This window comes from Salvelinus namaycush, chromosome 10, assembly GCF_016432855.1.
Source record: "Salvelinus namaycush isolate Seneca chromosome 10, SaNama_1.0, whole genome shotgun sequence".
Taxonomy (NCBI): domain Eukaryota; kingdom Metazoa; phylum Chordata; class Actinopteri; order Salmoniformes; family Salmonidae; genus Salvelinus; species Salvelinus namaycush.
In genome coordinates this window covers 32901892-32921901 of record NC_052316.1, presented here as the reverse complement: position 1 = coordinate 32921901, position 20010 = coordinate 32901892, and the positions used below count along the sequence as shown (strand labels likewise).

Below are 20010 nucleotides of genomic sequence, written 5' to 3'. Positions count from 1 at the left end.
ACCCAGCGTTGAGGATCAGCGTAGCAGACATGTTGTTGCCTACCCTTACCACCTGGGGGTGGCCCGTCAGGAAGTTCAGTTGCAGAGGGAGGTGTTTAGTCCAAGGGTCCTTAGCTTATTGATGAGCTTTGTGGGCACTATGGTGTTGAACGCTGAGCTGTAGTCAATGAACAGCATTCACACATAGGTGTTCCTTTTGTCCAGGTGGGAAAGAGCAGTGTGGAATGCGATTGAGACATCTGTTGATCTATTGGGGCGGTATGCAAATTGGGGGTGGGTCTAGGGTGTCCGGGAGGATGCTGTTGATGTGAGCCATGACCAGCAATTCTTGGCTACTGACGTGAGTACCACGGGCAGTAATCATTTAGGCAGGTTACCTTAGTTTCCTTGGGCACAGGGACTATGGTGGTCTGTTTGAAACATGTAGGTATTACAGACTCCGTCAGAGAGAGGTTGAAAATGTCAGTGAAGACACTTGCCAGTTGGTCTGCGCATGGTTTGAGTACACATCCTGGTAATCCGTCTGGCCCCGCAGCTTTATGAATGTTGACCTGTTTAAAGGTCTTGCTCACATCGGCTACCGAAATCGTAAGCACAGTCATCCAGAACAGCTGTTTCTCCCATGCATGCTTCAGTGTTGCTTGCCTCGAAGCGAGCATAAAAGGCATTTAGCTCGTGGCTGGGTTTCACTTTGTAGTCCATAATAGTTTTCAAGCCCTGCCACAGCCAACGAGCGTCAGAGGCGATGTAGAAAACAACAATAAACAAATACAGAAAACACTGCTTTAATAAATCTTTTTATGATTTAGCTTTTAGAGTGTGATCTTCTCAAAAGTATATTAGTTCTTTCTCTATAAATGGTATGACATTCACGCATACCACAAGATACAGAATAAAGTGCTACTGTTCATCATGTCAAAGAGAAAAAAAAACTGCAGAATAGCTAGAACCATAGGATCAAAAATACATTAACAAAGTCTTACATGTCTCCCAAAACATTTAGTCAGGATTGGATCTTGATTAGAAAAAGCCAACAATGTAGGCATCAACAATGCCTAAAGTTTGCTTTAGGCACACCACTATACATGGCACTTAAACTTTTTCAAGCAGAAACTCAAAACAAGTGTATAGTTTTAAATAAGTCCCACATTTGAAATAGACATTTTGGCAAAGATCGACACATCTTCAGCCTCCATGTAACAAAATACTAAGTATGATTTCATACAGATAAACAAAAATATGTTTGGAACAGAAAGGCATTTTTTACTTAAGTCAATCAAATAGGACATACATTGTAAAACTCAGCGCATCATATTGAAGATTTTTCCACAACAAGGTGCAGAATTGTAACTATGAATGAAGTATGAAGATAAGAACTATAACTGGAGAAACTATACAGTGCAGTACATGGATATACATAGTATTACTATTTGGGAGTGTAGCAAACACAAAGGTCAGGTTATGCATTTCAGCCAAGTCAGAGTTGGAATGTTAAGAAGTGTGTGAACCGGTTGATGTGTACTGCAGTCATAGGAGGACGACTCACCAAGTAGTGTCCCAAATGGCACCCTATTCTTTATATAGTGCACTACTTTTTACAAGATCCTATGGGCCCTGGTCAAAAGTAATACACTACAAAGGCAATAGGGTGCCATTTGGGAAGTAACCTAGGTGAAAAGGAACAGAGGACTCTACGTGTTGGAGGAAAAACAGTTATTTTCAACATTTATTTTTTTCAACAGCTCTTCATTTTGCTAACTTTTTACTTAGTATTTTTCTCTAAGAGGTAAGCATTACTTCAGTGCAGCAGATATTTACAAAACCACCATCACCATGAGTAGAAAAAGGAAAGTCAAATGCCATCTATATATGGTCCATAGTGTTTTTTTGTTGCAATATCAATATTTTACATCTTACAGTATCTTCTTACAGTTGACAACAATACTAAAATGTACTGGGGTTATGTGATGCTGCTATAGTACAGTACAAGCTTCCCCTGGTAAGGATAGTAATAGGCTGTCCCAAATGGAACCCTATTTCCTATATAATGAATCATTTTGACCAGACCCCAAAGTAGTGCACTATATAGGGGGTAGGATTGTCATTTGGGAAGCAACAATGACCCGTTTCCTTAATTTAGATGCAGCTCGCTCTGTTCAGACAGCCAGTGTCTGGAGGGAGAGAAGAAGCCTAGGGTGCTGTCTACTGGAACACCATGCTCATTTATTTATTGTCCAACAACAGAAGACATCAGTCGGTCACAAGCTGCACTGCCTGCTGCCATTTTGTTAGTCCAGGTTCTTCTCAAACGTTGCCATGATGTCACTCTGCATGGTCATGTCAATGATACCAGACATCTAAGGAAGGAGAGGCGGTAAGTTATGAGATTACACAGTCTGGGATTCAACTGTATAAAAGAACAGAAGAATGACTGGCATAATACAATACATGGAAGAGGAATAAAAGGAACGTACAGCCTCCCGTCTGCGTCGCTCCTGTTCTCTCCTGCGGGCCATCTCCCTCTCCCTGTCCACAGAGGTCTGAGTAGTGAGGGGCGGAGGTGGGGTTGGGGCAGCCACTGGAGGTTCCTCTCTCAGGGCCTCTGGAGCTTTAGGAGGCGGAGGCTCCACAATGTCCTCTGTCTGCAGGGGGATCTCTGCTGGCTCTGGGGTTGGAGTTCTACAGGGCAGGGGCTCCGGTTCTGCTGCTCTAGGTGGCACTGATACTGGCATAGTCAGGCTGAAAAGAAAACGTCACAATGTCAGCTAGAACATCAAGTATCACTCACATATTGATAGAGATCTACTTCATTATTTGAGGATTTTGGGTGAGGCATCATTTCCTACAAGACATGAAACTGATAAGACTAAAGAATAAATTAAGAAAATATGTTTATGACTGGATGGATGAATAATACCTGCTCTTCCCAGAAGCCATCTCCTTCATCTGCATCCTCCTTAGAATCAGAGCTTTCTCTCTCTCCTCCTTCTCTATGGCTGCCCTGCGAAACTTATCAAAGCTCTCCTTCGATGACCTCACCGTAGAGGGAGTGGAAAGAGACATCTTCCTCAGACTAGCCCAGGAGTCTGCGTTCTTCAGGACAATATCCTACCAAGGACAGTTTCACAAATGGAGTTTCACTTTTTTCAGACAAATAATATGAATGCATCTATGGGCATGCATACAATGTATTTCAAGTAATTAATGACAATGGTAGTGTTAAGTTCCATTCACATTTGCGTACCTTTTTGGCAGGTGTGTTTTTTCCGTCAGCAGTGGTTTTATTAGCTGGATGAGATAGGCTGGTGTTGCTACCATCAAACACACTGTCAGAGTGTCTGGTATCTGGGGAGGCAGAGTAAATAGAATCCATTTAAAAGATTTCTGGAAGAAATTCTGAAGGAAAACATTTACACAGCGTACACTGAGCGTACGTACACACACACACACACATACACAAGAGTTGTGCTTACTAGTCTGTTTCTGCAGCTTCCTGTAGGGAGTCTCCTCCAGTGCTTCCGAGAGCCTCCTGTCATCCTTCACAGGCTGTAATGGGCTGTCTTGTAGAGGGGACAACAGCACTGGGTACAGCTGCTACCACAAAGTGAGATGTACAGTGTTAAACCTCCATTACCACTCCCAGGGCTAAGGCCAATGCTATTTCACACAATCTGTCTCCACTCATTAAGGATTTGGCCAGTAAAAACACAGTTAATTCGCAACAAAAAGGAAAAGAACACGGTAGACTTATATCGATATTAACCCAATTTCCTTCCCCCCAAAATATACCAGCCAACTCTTTCGATATTAATAAATGCCAAGGACAGAGACATTCATTTAAACAGTGATTTAATCCAGCGTCACAATTCATCCATCAACAACAGGAAGAGGGCATACCTCATATCTGCTGCCAGCAGCCTGTAATAAACCTACAGGAGGAGAGGTCAGAGGGGACAGCAGCGCAGACAGACCTGATGGACAGGAGAAAAACAAAGCAGTGCATTATTCTCCACAGACAGACACCAACACTGTGGATGTAAGCAGGCAGCAGTTGATGAGGAGCAAAGCGGGATGAGACATGCAGCCTAGGCTACAGCGATGGTGACATGGCATCTATAACACACTGCAAACAAAGAGACAAAACACACCATCTACAGACGCCACACAGACATGATCAGCTATGGGCTGAGAAGCAGGCAACACACAGGGGAGTGGACATGCTAACAGCTACAAGCTAGGGGGGATGCTTAGCTGACTGAAGAGATCTTACCTTCCTGTTGTGCCCTATCAGGTAGATTGAGATAAACTGGCCCAGTTTTCACCTCCTGTGTCTGGCCTGGTGATTGACAATGAGGAGAGGTGAGGAGTGCTAGGGGAGAGGGCTGGGGCAAACAGCGTAGGCTGGAGGGAGGTTCTTGTGTGGGGGTGGATGTTGTGCTGAGAGGGTCTGTGGGCAGAGTTAGAGTCAGGGAGGGGTCACAGGAGGAGGCAGAAGGGGGAGTGAGGGAGGGGGTAGTAGGGCTCTCAGATAGGGGGTCTTGTTGTTGGGGCTGACTGTCAGTGAGCTGCTGGGGTGCCACCATGTTTTTGCGAGGTAGTGGTGCTGCTTTGGAACTAGGTCTTGAAGGCTGCGGAGGCAGGCGGCTGTGTAAGGCTGAAGACAAGTGGGGAGGGGGAGATTCAAGAGTAACAGTAAGATAAGGCTTCCACCCCAATCTGACTTCCTAGCTAAAATCAAATAAACTTCATCCCACGAGAGACAGAAACACTGACCAGAGAAACCTGGCACTCCAGCTATTTAATCTCTAACCCAAACAATGCAATCCTCAGTCCAGCCTGAGACTTTCAATGGACTTAAAACCTGCTGGTTTACAGGATAAATTGCATTTCCATAGCTAGGGCTGACACTAAGGACTTTGGAAGAGCAGTGTCAACCACCTTTAAATCATTAAAGGACAGTGTTACAGAACTTGACATGGTTGTCCATTGAGTTCCTTTATAGCCAACACACAAACATGAAGACAACAAGCGTTTATTACCTGGGGGTGAGATGAGCAGATCTAGAGGAGGCTGGGCTGGGTACTGCTGTGTAGACTGGCCTTTAGTGACTGCTGCTGGGGATGGAGAGGCATGCAGGGGCAGGCTGGTCTGGAGAGAAGACTCCGACAATGAGTCTTTCTTCTCAGATTTCTTATTTTTAGACTTCAGATGAGAAGGAAAGGACTTACAATTTATAATAAACGCACTGTAATTCCAACCTTCAAGTATATTCATCCAAATTTCACAAAAGTGAACGTATAACCATGTGAATTAGACCACTAGTTTAATAACTTCTTTGGGATAGGGGGCGCTATTTTCACTTTGGGAAAAAAATCGGGCCCAATTTAAACGGCCTCGTACTCGTAAACGGCCTTCTAGATCGTACAATATACATATTATTATTACTATTGGATAGAAAACACTCAAGTTTCTAAAACCGTTTGAATTATATCTGTGAGTAAAACAGAACTAATTTTGCAGCAAACTTCCTGTCAGGAAGTGAAAAATCTGAAATCGAGGCTCTGTTCCAGGGCCTTCCTATTAATTTGCTTAATCTATGGATATACATGCACTTCATACGCCTTCCACTAAATGTCAACAGGCAGTGGGAGGTGGAATGGGGTGTCTAGCTTGATCGGAGGTCGAACAAGAGCTCTTGGAATGACGTGACCCCAAATTTCCTTTGTTCAGCAAAGCAAGGAACCCTGGATTGCCTTCTGAAAAGCTTTCGGTATAGACGGCTAATATCTCCGGCTTTGATTTTATTTGATACATGTGATAATATCATCGTAAAGTATGTTTTTTCAATATAGTTTTATCAGATCATTGAATGTTTAAAATCGGGAGTTTTGGCATTTTCCGTTCTCTGCGTTTGGTGAAGATGGACAACTTCGCGTCACTTGGCTAGCTTTGGTTGCTAATTCGACAGGAGAAGAGGACATTCTAAAACCAAACAACGATTTATTCTGGACAAAGGACTCCTTGTACAAGATTCTGATGGAAGCTCAGCAAAAGTAGGAACCATTTATGATGTTATTTCGTATTACCGTGGAAAATGTTTAGTACTATTTTCCGCCCTCATTGCAGGCGCTGTCTCGCTATAACGTAAGCTGTATGTCGTACTAAAGTTATTTTTAGAATTCTAACATGGCGATTGCATTAAGAACTAGTGATCTTTCATTTGCTGTACAACATGTATTTTTTAGTAAAGTTTATGATGAGTTCTTTGATTAGATTAGGTGAGTGTCAGAAATATATCCGGATAATTTTGTGCAGTTTGGCTACGTATTCACATTGTAAAACCACGATTTGTACCGCTAAATATGCACATTTTCGAACAAAACGTATATGTATTGTGTAACATGATGTTATAGGACTGTCATCTGATGAAGTTTGTCAAGGTTAGTGAATAATTTTATATCTTTTGCTGTTTTTTTGCGATCGCTACCTTTGCGGTGAATGAATGCGGTTGTGTGGTTAGCTATTGTGGAACGCTAATATAATGCTATATTGTGTTTTCGCTGTAAAACACTTAAAATCTGAAATATTGGCTGGATTCACAAGATGTTTATCTTTCATTTGCTGTACACCATGTATTTTTCATAAATGTTTTATGATGAGTATTTAGGTATTTCACGTTGCTCTCTGTAGTTATTCTTGCTGCGTCGGTGCTATTTGTGATTGTAGCTGCAATGTAAAACTATGATTTATACCTGAAATATGCACATTTTTCAAACAAAACATAGATTTATTGTATAACATGTTATAAGACTGTCATCTGATGAAGTTGTTTCTTGGTTAGTGACTAATTCTATCTCTATTTGGGGGTTTTGTGCAAGCTACCTGTGCTGTGAAAGAAATGTATGTGCTTTTTTGTATTTGGTGGTGAGCTAACATAAATATACGTGGTGTTTTCGCTGTAAAACATTTAAAAAAAATCGGACATGTTGGCTGGATTCACAAGATGTTTATCTTTCATTTGCTGTATTGGACTTGTTAATGTGTGAAAGTTAAATATTTCAAAAAAAAATTTTTTGAATTTCGCGCGCTGCCTTTCCAGTGGAATGTGGGGGGGGGCTAGCGGAACCCCGGGGCTAGACAGGTTAAAGGAAGCAGGGCCTATGTTACAGACTTACCTTGGTCTTGACCTTGTGTGGAGCACCTTGGCTTTTCTTCTTCTTGGTTTTCTTCACTGAAAGACAGGTACAATAGTAATTTAAATTTACCCATTGTAGGATAACTGGAAAATAAAAACAAAGATCTGCTTCACTTACCTTCAAGTAATATCAAAACAATTCCACTGACCTACTCTGGAATCACTACTCTCATACCAATTCTCAGCTGAAGCTTAAGTTGTGATCGCAAGAAAATGTGTCTAGTAGACTAACGATTTGTGATAAAAATTTAAAGAAAAACACAACTTAACAGTAAAATGTCAAATTGTCTATGAAAATGTATTTATTTGAACCTTTAGGTGTTGACCACCAAGACTAACTATGTTAGGTTAAACTGGAACAAGAAAACATTAGCACTGACTACAAAATGTATAAGTGCAGCAGAAATCCTACTCCATCAAGGTCTGCATTAACGTTACAATCTGTTGATTACTTTAAATACATTAAAGATTGTATGCGTTTTAAGCTAATATTGCTCTATACTAAATCATGCAAAAACCCAACACAAAAAGTACAAAAATCAAAGTACAATCAAAACCAGTATAATAGTGATGAGGACCAGCTTTGACTCTGCAATGGTTCAGAGTATGGAGGGTGAGATGAGGGGGGCGAAGAGTATGGTAACACTGTCCTGGTACTTCTCTAGCCCTACCCATCTGATTTTTGCTATGTTTATCAAAAGATGTATAGCTACCGGTAGGAGTGAAAATAAGATCTCTGGCTTATAATTAGTGGCTAGTCTGTATGGGCAGTTTAAGAACTTGTCCCCATGCAGCAGCAGTCTGGGGCCCGTTGGATAATTGACATTTTGTACAGAAGACTGACTGTTCTCATTTCAAACCTAACCTACAGCTTGTTTTCAAAAGGTCAAATAAATTCAGTGAAACTACAACAAAACAATAACATTATCAAACATAAATATAACACCCTAATAGTCTGATGAAAGAGGTTTGTGTGACAGAGTTGGCTATATAGACAGACTAAATGTAAGTAATAATACCATTTTTAAAAACAATATTTCTTCATGTATTTTGGTTTCACCAGTAGGTGAAAAGGTGACTTGAGTTCTACTGTGCTACAGAGGCTAGAGAGTCCCAGTGGGTTTTAAAGCCATATCTTTTTCACTCAATCCATGTGTAGAGAGTGGGGAAAGGGAGTGGGTAGGTAGGGAGGGAGGAAAGTGCTTAGTGCGGAGGAGAACAGCTAACCTGAATCAGAGTCACTGCTATCAGAATTGCTAGAATCACTACTACTGCTGCTGGAGCTGTCAGAGCCGATGCCCTCACGGAGACGGGATGGCTGGGTTAGGTCTGGGACAGCAGGAGCCCTGGGGAGCTCATCTGGAGAAAAACAAAGAGGGACAATTGTTATGTATAGGACAACAGAGAGAAAGACTGAGGCAAGCACTGCACAGTTGAGTTATTCACTATTGGACATCAGAGAGAAAACATAGAAGAACCCATATTCCCTGACTCTTCTAAGGACAACAAGGCCCCTAGATCACAGACACAGATCCTTGACAGATCCATATACAGTGGGGAGAAGAAGTATTTGATACACTGCCGATTTTGCGGATTTTCCTACTTACAAAGCATGTAGAGGTCTGTAATTTTTTATCATAGGTACACGTCAACTGTGAGAGACGGAATCTAAAACAAAAATCCAGAATTGTATGATTTTATCACATTGTATGATTTTTAAGTAATTCATTTGCATTTTATTGCATGACATAAGTATTTGATACATCAGAAAAGCAGAACTTAATATTTGGTACAGAAACCTTTGTTTGCAATTACAGAGATCATACGTTTCCTGTAGTTCTTGACCAGGTTTGCACACAATGCAGCAGGGATTTTGGCCCACTCCTCCATACAGACCTTCTCCAGATCCTTCAGGTTTCGGGGCTGTCGCTGGGCAATACGGACTTTCAGCTCCCGCCAAAGATTTTCTATTGGGTTCAGGTCTGGAGACTCCAGGACCTTGAGATGCTTCTTACGGAGCCACTCCTTAGTTTCCCTGGCTGTGTGTTTCGGGTCGTTGTCAATCTTCAATGCTCTTACTAGGGAAGGAGGTTGTTGGCCAAGTTCTCGCGATACATGGCCCCATCCATCCTCCCCTCAATACGGCGCAGTCGTCCTGTCCCCTTTGCAGAAAAGCATCCCCAAAGAATGTTTCCACCTCCATGCTCAACGGTTGGGATGGTGTTCTTGGGGTTGTACTCATCCTTCTTCTTCCTCCAAACACGGCGAGTGGAGTTTAGACCAAAAAACTATATTTTTGTCTCATCAGACCACACGACCTTCTCCCATTCCTCCTCTGGATCATCCAGATGGTCATTGGCAAACTTCAGACGGGCCTGGACATGCGCTGGCTTGAGCAGGGGGACCTTGCGTGCGCTGCAGGATTTTAATCCATGACGGCGTAGTGTGTTTCTAATGGTTTTCTTTGAGACTGTGGTCCCAGCTCTCTTCAGGTCATTGACCAGGTCCTGCTGTGTAGTTCTGGGCTGATCCCTCACCTTCCTCATGATCATTGATGCCCCACGAGGTGAGATCTTGCATAGAGCCCCAGACCGAGGGTGATTGACCGTCATCTTGAACGTCTTCCATTTTCTAATAATTGCGCCAACAGTTGTTGCCTTCTCACCAAGCTGCTTGCCTATTGTCCTATAGCCCATCCCAGCCTTGTGCAGGTCTACAATTTTATCCCTGATGTCCTTACACAGCTCTCTGGTCTTGGCCATTGTGGAGAGGTTGGAGTCTGTTTGATTGAGTGTGTGGACAGGTGTCTTTTATACAGGTAACGAGTTCAAACAGGTGCAGTTAATACAGGTAATGAGTGGAGAACAGGAGGGCTTCTTAAAGAAAAACTAAACAGGTCTGTGAGAGCCGGAATTCTTACTGGTTGGTAGGTGATCAAATACTTATGTCATGCAATAAAATGCAAGTTAATTACTTAAAAATCATACAATGTGATTTTCTGGAATTTTGTTTTAGATTCCGTCTCTCACAGTTGAAGTGGACCTATGATAAAAATGACAGACCTCTACATGCTTTGTAAGTAGGAAAACCTGCAAAATCGGCAGTGTATCAAATACTTGTTCTCCCCACTTTATAAATACGAGGCCCGGTTTTCAGAATGGCCGCCATGTTAGCGCCCATATAGAACTTTATTCTTTAAAATGCTGGTGATGTAACAAAACGAGAGCGCCTATGACAGTTCTCTATGAAATGACCCGCTGTAAACAAGCAAAACAGAGCAGGGAATTTGACATTTTTATTGATTAGCATTCAGGGTAATGTGTATCCAAGTCTTTACTGTGTTGTAGTGTCAACAAATTGCATATCTGCTTTCACTGGACATCTTCATAGGTTTTGAAAACTATCAGAAATAAACGCAACGCAAAAGCGTTATCACTTAGCAATGGCTATGGAGGAGAAAGCAGCGCATTCGGAACGCTCAATTGCATTGGCCCAACTCTCTATATATACACACTGTATGGCTCTGGTTCTTGCTACCACAGATTCACTCTTTACTTACTTGTTGTCTTTTTCTTCTTTGCCAGTGAGCTCATTTCTTCAGTAATACTCTGGAGATGTTTCTCTGCATCCTGCTTCTTCACAGTCTGTATTGGTCCTTTGGTTTTCACCAGCTTATTCACTGGTAGAAATAAGATGGAAAATAACAATGACATTTGAGCCTGGTAATGTCCTTGGTCAGTAGTACTGAGATCTACAGTGCAATGATCAACCCGCAAGGAAGCTCAGAAAGAAAGGTGTGTACTACAACTACTCACGGTTGTGTTTCTTGGGCCGTTTCCTGAGGCAGGTCATGGCGAAGCTCTCCAGGGCCCTGAGGGTGGAGGGCTTGAGGGTCTCAAAGTCGATCTCGATCTCCTCAGGGTTGGCATTTCTGAGCGAGGCCTCCCTGGCCTGAATGATGTTCACCACCTTGCCCAGTTTGTCCCCCGGAAGCTTGTTGATGTCCAGGCTCAGCTGCCTCTTCTCACCGTACGACATGGGCACCGCTGGCACCTCTTCCTCATCAGACTTGTAGGGCACCATTGGGAGTGCCATCTTCCTCCTCTTGCCGTGCCTACAGAGGGGTGAGAAGACATTAAGAAACTCTTGGTAGGACAATGGAAGTTAATTTCAAAGTAAAATTGGCAACAAGTCAGTAATCCTGTGTATTGGCTGAAGAAAAGGAGTTACACTGGGGATCGGGATTAGAAAACAATTAGAGCAATTTATCAACAAGGATTGGCCACTTACACTGCAGACGCGCCCTTATTGATGCCCCTCTGCTGTACTTTAGGTTTGGTCTTCCTCAGGTCTTCTTCTTGCTTCGGTCTACTACTCGTTTCCTTCTTTTTTCTTCTCTCCTTTGATTTCTCTTTCTTCTTTGGTTTGAGCAGGGGCTCCTGGGTGAGTTTCTGCAGCTGATCGTGCACCGCTTTCAACTAAAAAGAAGAGGAGAGTTAGATCAGTTAGATACATGGCAGTAGGTAACAGAACAGTAATGTCAGCATGGCCAGGGAAGATGACACAACATACCTGTTCCTCTAGTTTAGCCAGCCGTAGAACTCTGGCCTCCTCTTCCTCCGTACCAGAGGAGGACTCCGATTCAGAGGAGCTCTCGCTGTCACTGCTGCCTGTGCTGGAAGAGCGCTCAGGCCCATCTCCTCTCGCTTTCTTGTCCCTGTGGTGACCGTGGTGTCCTGGATCACCCGCACTCCTCACTGGCTCGTCTGGAAGCTTCAGCCAGCGTGCCTCAAACACATCCTGGTGGGTAGGGGCCACAAGTCATCTCGTCAAAACTTCTCACCAACAATCTATATTCATTCATATTGCACTTTCGTTATTCCATCGCAATTTATTTAAACAACTTCTAGGGACTGGACTGGCTGAAACCAAGGGCAATCATACCTGGAGTTTTCTTGCCATAATAACAACTTCATGGGTGGGTGGGTTGTATTTGTAACAGTTGGAAAACATGAGTCTGAAATCAGCAGCAAACTCCTGGGCATCCATGTACTCACGTTCGTCCATTTTTTTCTGTGAGAAAACACGCAAATACTGTCATCTTCATAATAGTGAGAGAGATCAAGGAACAAGATACAGCTAGACCAAAGTAACCTTGGCAGATGCTAACTAGCCTCTTGTTCAACAAGTTTAGTGTAACACGGCTATCTAACCCGTATGGTGCCCAGGTCCATGGGCTGCTTGATGATGTCGTGGTAGTCGCGTAGACCCAGGGCCTCCGTATCCACCGGCTTATAGAAGGGCCAGGCGTAGGCCGCGTGCCTCTTGGTGAACATCTCCTTCAGGATGCAGTTACAGAAGCGGAGCTGATCAGAGAGCTTCCTCTTCTTGCTCTGGTGGTGCTGGGGAGAGTCCGGCAGGTCTTTCCTGGGGGGTTTGATGGGCCGACTGCTGCCCCGCCTGGAGAACAGCTTACAGGCCGCCGAGCCGTCAACGATGGGGGACGACTCGCAGCTGGTGATCGGAGCAGAGGCTGTCGGCGTGGTGGTGTCTGCTTTTCTCTTCACACCCTTCTTGATCTGAAACGATATGAATACAACAGGGCTGGGTGTTATCTAAGAAGGGTGGAAATGCAATCAAACTACAGACTAAACAGAGGTTGCACAATATACATGTTACAAAGTATTCTGGAAACTACAAAAGTGATGTTTATGTGGAATGTATAAGTGGTATAGAGGTTAAAGTTGCTGTCAAAATATATACACAGTACCCACTGAGGTAATTGTGAAGAGGTACTGACTTTGGCTGCTATGTGTGAGGAGAGCTGGGCAGCAGGGGGGACGGTGTGGAGGGCCTCAGGAGGGATAACTGTCACTGTCTGCTGGAACACCACCTCAGACACAGGGGACTGGGGCCTCAGCTTCACCACACCTACACAGAGGAACATAGGACATTTAGATGGCAGCGTGTACTCCTAGGAGTATATAATAGATAGTATGGAGCTCTAAGGCCCTGGTTGAAAGTAGTCACTATAAAGGGAATAGGGTGCCACCCATTTGGGACGCATACAATTTATGTGCAAGATTAAGCAGCTGGAGCAGCTGTGTAGCCTACTAGCAGAGGAGGACTTCCTCCCACCCTTCACTGGTGTCTTGGTTGTGATGGCAGATATCTCAGTCTCTTCCTGGGGCATCTCAGCCATTCTCTGTAGGAAGATCTTCTCCAAGGCTTGGGCCATCAGAACTATGTCATCTCCAGGCTGGAAAAATGTCATCCCGATTATTGTGCATTCTGTCATTCAATAGGAGACCATGTAGGCCTACACTATTGGTGCGTGGCAAACTAATACAATATGAAATGTTAACTTTTTTCCCTTACCCGATTATATACATAGCAGTTGGTGAAGAGTTTGTTGAAGTCCTGTATGCATTCCAACGCCTTGCAGTAATAATTATTCTGAAGACGCTTCTTGATGGTGCTCAAGTCCATTGGCGTCTTGATAATTGTATAGTAATCCTAAAATAGAAAAATAATGGGAAACCGTTAAATACAAAAGATAAGATTTTTAAGGTGGAGGAAGGATGGAGGAACTGGAAAATGAAGATCGAGGAAATGAAAAATAAACAAGTACAATTTTTGTAATTTAGCAGACACTTACCTAGAGCAACTTAGTCAGTGCATTCAACTTATACTGAACAAAAATATAAAACGTAACATGTAAAGTGGTCGCATGTTTCATGAACTGAAATAAATCCCAGAAATGTTCCATACGCACAAAAAGCTTATTTACATTTTATTTTTTTTATAATTGTGCACAAATTTGTTTACATCCCTGTTAGTAAGCATTTCTCCTTTGCCAAGATAATCCATCCACCTGACAGGTGTGGCATATCAAGAAGATGATTAAACAGCACGATCATTCCACAGGTGCACCTTGTGCTGGGGACAATAAAAGGCCACTAAAATGTGCAGTTTTGTCACAACACCAGAGTTGAGGTGATCTTTTTGAGGGAGAGTGCAATTGGCAAACTGACTGCAGGAATGTCCCCCAGAGCTGCTGAAAGAGAATTGAATGTTCATTTCTCTACCATAAGTAGCCTCCAACGTCATTTTAAAAGAATTTGTCAGTACGTCCAACTGGCCTCACAACTGTAGACCACGTGTAAACACACCAGCCCAGGACGTCCACATCTGGCTTAATCACCTACGGGATAGTCTGAGACCAGTCACCAGGAAAGCTGATGAAACTGAGGAGTATTTCCGTCTGTAATAAAGCCCTTTTGTGGGGAAAACCGTATTCTGATTGCCTGGCCCTGGCCTCCCAGTGGGTGGGCCTGGCTCATCCCAGGCCCACCTCTGGCTTCAGCCCTGCCCAATAATGTGAAATCCATAGATTAGGACCTAATGAATTTATTGCAATTGACCGATTTCCTTATATAAACTATAACTCATTGAAATTATTGTGTTTATATTTGTGTTTAGTATAGTTTAGTTAGTTGGGGGAAAAACAACCATATATAAAAGTCATTGCAAGTAACAAAAAGTGAGACTCACTGGAATGTGCAGTCCGACAGCATCAACAGGTGTCCTGAAAGGCCAGGAGAAGTTGTGTCTCCACAGGGCCTTGACCACCACCTTCTCCAGGTACTGCAGCTGGTTGGTTTGGCGACCAGGTTTCTTTGGGTTGTTGAACTTCGGCGGAGGAGGGTTCACGCCTCCCACCCTGGACACCAAAGGGTATTTGGTGTCTGTCATCGTGATGCAGTCCAAAGCGTGGTGAACACGGGGTAGCTGTTGAGAGCGACACTTATTTTCCGTAGCTCAGCTCTCATCACACATCTTCCTCCAAGACTACTGAAAGAGAGGGGTGGTTTTCAGCATGGCTGGGAATTTCTCTATAGATAACTGTACAATAATAATGTGACAAAACCCCTTTTGATCCCCTGGTACAATATCCAGAGCAGAATCACACTGCCATGGAGATGAAGTTGCTGGATTGACTGTTTTATTAAGATAGGAAGGCTTGGGCCACAATTTAAAAAACACAACCATGAAAATGCCATCTGCATAAAAATCAAAGATGACTCAAAGCCCAATACGTAAACCAGTCACTGCTATATCGTACACCAGTATGTCCATAGACGGTGCCACAGGCAGATTGTGGCGTTTTTGTGCAGGGGGAAAAAAGGTTTTACTGACAAGGGTTTTTCTAAATAAAATTGAGCGCAAAACATACCTACAAAAAAAACTACCAATTAATCCTATGATATTCAGAACTGGTTTCTACTGCCATCTACTGGACCTGTGCATTTTTTTTATTTTTTTACAAATTCTCCCATCGGAAACCACAGCAAAGTAAGCAGTGCTCTCCTCTACCATCCAACCAAATGGTTTTATGAAAAGTATGGGCGTATCAATTGACTCTACAAAGCGCCATGCCAACTGATGAACTTAGATGCTTACATGTTTCCAGTCAAACATTTTTGACAATTAGTTACTCAAATAAGTAGCAACATTCTAGGCATCAACACTTTATGAAAAGCATTAGCCCTATTCACGTCACAAAAAAATATAAAATAGTCACGAAGTTCAAGGTTCTGCATCACAGTATCAATGTAATATTCTAGGAAAATCACATTTTTATGATTATTCAACCTAACCCTTTGTTATTCCAAACATTCATAAAATACCTAACTTTCAGCCATAAATTATTCAACATTACCAAAGATATGAATTACATAACATGCATATGAACAAACTACGCTGTCTATTATACAGTCAACTATAGGCCCAATTTCTCTGGGAAATTCCCAATCAGTCAAACGTTTTCAACTTTTCACTCAAATTTGAAAAACACTTCCAATAGACTTGTAGGCAGGGGACGTTTAGTGTCATTCACAGCCTTAAAAATCAAACTAGGTACCTAACAGTTCACAAAAAACATTTGTGCTGGCACAGATGGATGCCTTACCCCATCAAGAATATTGCAATCTTCCAAAAAAGGTACACATTCAATGAGATTAGACTTTTGCCCATACCCAATCAAAGAATTTACATTACAAGTTATGTTGATATTTCTAGGCAGTTTATTTTCTTTCAATAAATACATTGTATTTTTACAGAGAAACTATAATTTTCACTCCCAAGGACATACAAAACATTAGAAAATGAACATTAAAAATGAACATTAGAAAATACAATTCATAACAAGACTAAATTTGTTTACAATTAACATTACCTAATGTTATATAATTAAGTAGTATGTTATGAAAAAAAATACATGCAGCTAATACTGAACAAAACATTTTTGGGGGGGGGGGCAAAACGTAAGCATTGGCCTGAATAGAAAGAAAAACAATATCATGCATTTTTATTTACTAGGAGAACGTAACGTTACAGATTAATGTGTGCATTACATGTGAGAAGTGATGGATGTATAGGTGCATTTTATTATTTAAACATGCGGTTGTTTACTCTGACCAGGGTTGTCACTAGTTACCACAGCCACGAGAAACAATGCATCACTGTGTAATTTCTAACTGCCCTCTACTGGTAGACATGGAAGTAACTAGTTGGCAACAGGCCAGGGTCCGTGCTATCGGAATCCTTGGGATGTCTCTAAAAAGCTCAGTTCTGGTGACCTTACTCCTAATTTAATGAATAATGATTTCCACCTCCAGAAACGGGCCCAATAACTTATTGGTAAAAGTGTTAATATATATATATATTTCTTAATTACATTATTTTACGTGTTTATTGTTAGACACTACTATACTGTTGGAGCTAGGAACACAAGCATTTCAGACAGCGGCAATAACATCTGCTAAATATATGACCAATAAAATGATTTGGACCATGCTATCATTCATTATGCACTCTAAAAAGTATTATTTTTGTCATTGCACTTTTAAGATGCCATTGCTAATTTAAGAACTTTGTTGCGCATTTAAAATACCCAAATGCAGGACGATTTTGCAGGTCAGTGTAGCCTACATTAACTTTTGGGGGACTATTCAGCTAACCATCCTAAAATCTTATAAGAAATTAGGTGGTGTAAACAGTAACACTGCTATTATATTTGGTTCTGTTATGTAGAAGCATTACGTGATCTTCCAAGATATTGATTCAGCTTTGATCGTACTTTACTAAAGGAGAACCATTGTGAGAAGAGGCAGGTGCACTACAGCAGTACTACTCCTGCGTAACCAAACAAGCTAATTGAAACGCACCTAGCCTACTCTTGCCTCATGCAACATTTGGTGACGCAGAAACAAGAGTTAACATGTATGTTATGAAAATGTGGGAATATTTGGCCAAGGATACATTGCTGGTTGGTCTCAGCTCTGAGAAGGGAATTTAAAACAGTTAGGAAGGGAGACTTAAAAACAGAGTGAAGTACCAGAAAATACACTGAATGAGCAACTAATGAGCATGAAGAGCCTTGAATTTGACAAAATGACCTTATATCCTTCAGCCTAACACGGCGATTTACTTTTGTAACTCTGTCAGAAGCACACTTTTTGTAAGTAGTCAGTCCCAATTGCCCTCCAAGTTCAGCTGAAATGTATCCCAAAAGGATTTAAGAAATGTGATTGAAGATAGGCCTATGATACTGGCCCACGTCTCGTCTTGCGCAGAATATCAGATCTCAACAACGATTGAGATTAGGCAGCAGATAGCCTAGTGGTTAGAGCGTTGGACTAGTAACTGGAAGGTTGCAAGATTGAATCCCCGAGCTGACGAGGTCAAAATCTGTCATTCTGCCCCTGAACAAGGCAGTTAACCCACTGTTCCTAGGCCATCATTGAAAATAAGAATTTGTTCTTAACTGACTTGCCTAGTTAAATAAACGTTTTATTTTTTTTATAGATGTGTTTAACACCTCGATCACACCGACAACGTCATTGCACTAAGTGGTACGCAGCATCATCTGGATGTGTGCTACAAAAGTTCAACATTCACGGCGATTTCTGTCAAGCAATCGACCCATACAGTGATGCATACGTTCGATAAATCCAACGTACCATTGGAAATGAATGTACTTCTGACGTCCTAGAATGCAATGACACTGTCAGTGTGATCAAGGCGCTACATGGGCATTCCGTCGTCTGCACTGGCTGTGCAGCATACTTCTTGCCCTTCGCAGAGCAGCACAGTGCTGTTGTGAAGGAAGTTGGTGTTTATACAGGACCTCTCGCCCTTACCTACCCACAACCAAAGCATGTCAATGCGGAGCTATACTGAGCCCTCCGTATTATTACACCATTTGAGGCACACGTCGAAGCAGTATGGAGTTCATTTAACGTTAGGCCTCTGCGTGCCCCCGACCACATTTTCAGATCAAGCATTTACTGGCTCTTACACACCGCTGTTTGAGTTAAGCACTGCGTTGGTGCGCGTTAAAATACTATTTAATTCCCTTCATCTGAATATAGGAATGTCAGCAAAAATCATGCATGCCAGTTCAGTACACACAGCGTAACAGACTAAATAACATTTGAGAATACGTTTTGTAGTATATTTAGTGTAACAGACATGCTCCTTTCGGTATTAGGCAGTCATCTGCAAACCAGCCCCCCCGATAATGTTATTGCAGGTCTATACTGAAAAAAGGACCTCTTCAGAATCCATGACGGAAATCCGTCGCAGTGACGGAGAACTTTACCCCTGCTGTACATAACTAGCTAACGTTAGTCAGCTACAAACAAGTTTCAGACTAGCTAGCTAACGTTCGTCAAATAATGTTACATTGTTGAAGTTAACAAACGTCAGTGAGCTATAGTTTCTGCGCATTATTGGTCAACTCCATGCTTGCATGACGCAATCAACGTGGTTGGACCGAAATGTGGTGGCTAGCACGTGAGAATTTACAACGTGACTTTCGTAACAAAAAACGAAAGCTTCGCCCAGCCAACAAATATGAAATTCTACCTTGTCGCTAAAGATTGAATCCTGAACATGGCTCAGATTTGGCAGTGAATGTGACAAGCGAATCTTGGATGGCTAACGTTAGTTATAGCTTGTTAGCAATACTAGTTAGCTTTATGTAACAAAATGGTGACAGGAAACGATTTCCGTGTCAAGGGCCCACACAAAAAGGAGGCCAACCGCTCAAACTTGAAACAGCACCACCACACACAAGCCTTCCATATCAACGTTATAAGGGGATACACAGAAAGTAACCAGCTGATTAAATGCAATGTGTTAACGTTATATATCCCTGACCTCTTTTCACATTTACCTTTCCGTCTCTGGCACAACAAGATTGTTTTTACTGCCGAACTGAGACAGACGTTCTTTGCCGACCGTGTTCTGCTGGAAGGATGCCAAATGAAACTGTCGCCGATGATGCGGTGGATAAAAATGTTGCTGTTTTTAGTTTGCTAACAAATAATATTTAAAAAAAACAACACACGGTTTTACCAATATCAAGTACATTGAAAACGAGCCTTCAATGGCGGACGTCTCTATGGGCAACCGCCTCATATTTATACACTTCAGTTCAGAACTCAAGCGGTGATTGGTCAAACCAGTTCACGTGATACATTCAGTCCTTGATTTCTTCACTAGCGTGGGAGAGGATTTCGTTTTACTAAATAAAAATATCCTAGATATTGTTATAGCAAACATCGGTTCACCTTGAGCTCACTGACATCCGCGTCCTCTTTTTCGATGTAGTAACCTAGATAGTTTGAAAGTTATAGAAGGCACTCGTAAAAAAAAAAAAAAAAACACGGAAAAGCAGGGTATTTTTCAAAATGCAACATAACTGGTCAAACCACATCACATGACCATTCTAGAACCTTCCATTGATG

At 42.2% G+C, this 20010-nt stretch overlaps 1 protein-coding gene across 7 annotated transcripts; it reads right to left on the bottom strand.

Moving 5' to 3' along the window:
- Nucleotides 1-769: 769 nt before the first annotated feature.
- On the bottom strand, nucleotides 770-19684 carry brdt (bromodomain, testis-specific). 7 transcript variants are annotated; one of them, XM_039002749.1, is made up of 21 exons: nucleotides 19437-19684; nucleotides 14750-15049; nucleotides 13574-13711; nucleotides 13265-13454; nucleotides 12996-13126; nucleotides 12409-12774; nucleotides 12140-12268; nucleotides 11768-11995; nucleotides 11486-11673; nucleotides 11011-11309; nucleotides 10755-10874; nucleotides 8423-8554; nucleotides 7176-7231; nucleotides 5040-5202; nucleotides 4271-4654; nucleotides 3898-3971; nucleotides 3474-3594; nucleotides 3245-3345; nucleotides 2918-3108; nucleotides 2475-2739; nucleotides 770-2357 (listed from the first exon to the last, which is right to left on the bottom strand). In XM_039002749.1, the coding sequence occupies exons 2-21, from the start codon at nucleotides 14948-14950 to the stop codon at nucleotides 2289-2291; spliced, it is 3546 nt and encodes a 1181-aa protein (XP_038858677.1). In that variant the 5' UTR covers nucleotides 14951-15049; nucleotides 19437-19684; the 3' UTR covers nucleotides 770-2288. The 7 variants fall into 7 exon arrangements, with proteins under 7 accessions (XP_038858677.1, XP_038858679.1, XP_038858683.1 ...); XM_039002751.1 differs by having other exon boundaries at nucleotides 3474-3591; XM_039002755.1 differs by having other exon boundaries at nucleotides 4271-4447.
- Nucleotides 19685-20010: the final 326 nt, after the last annotated feature.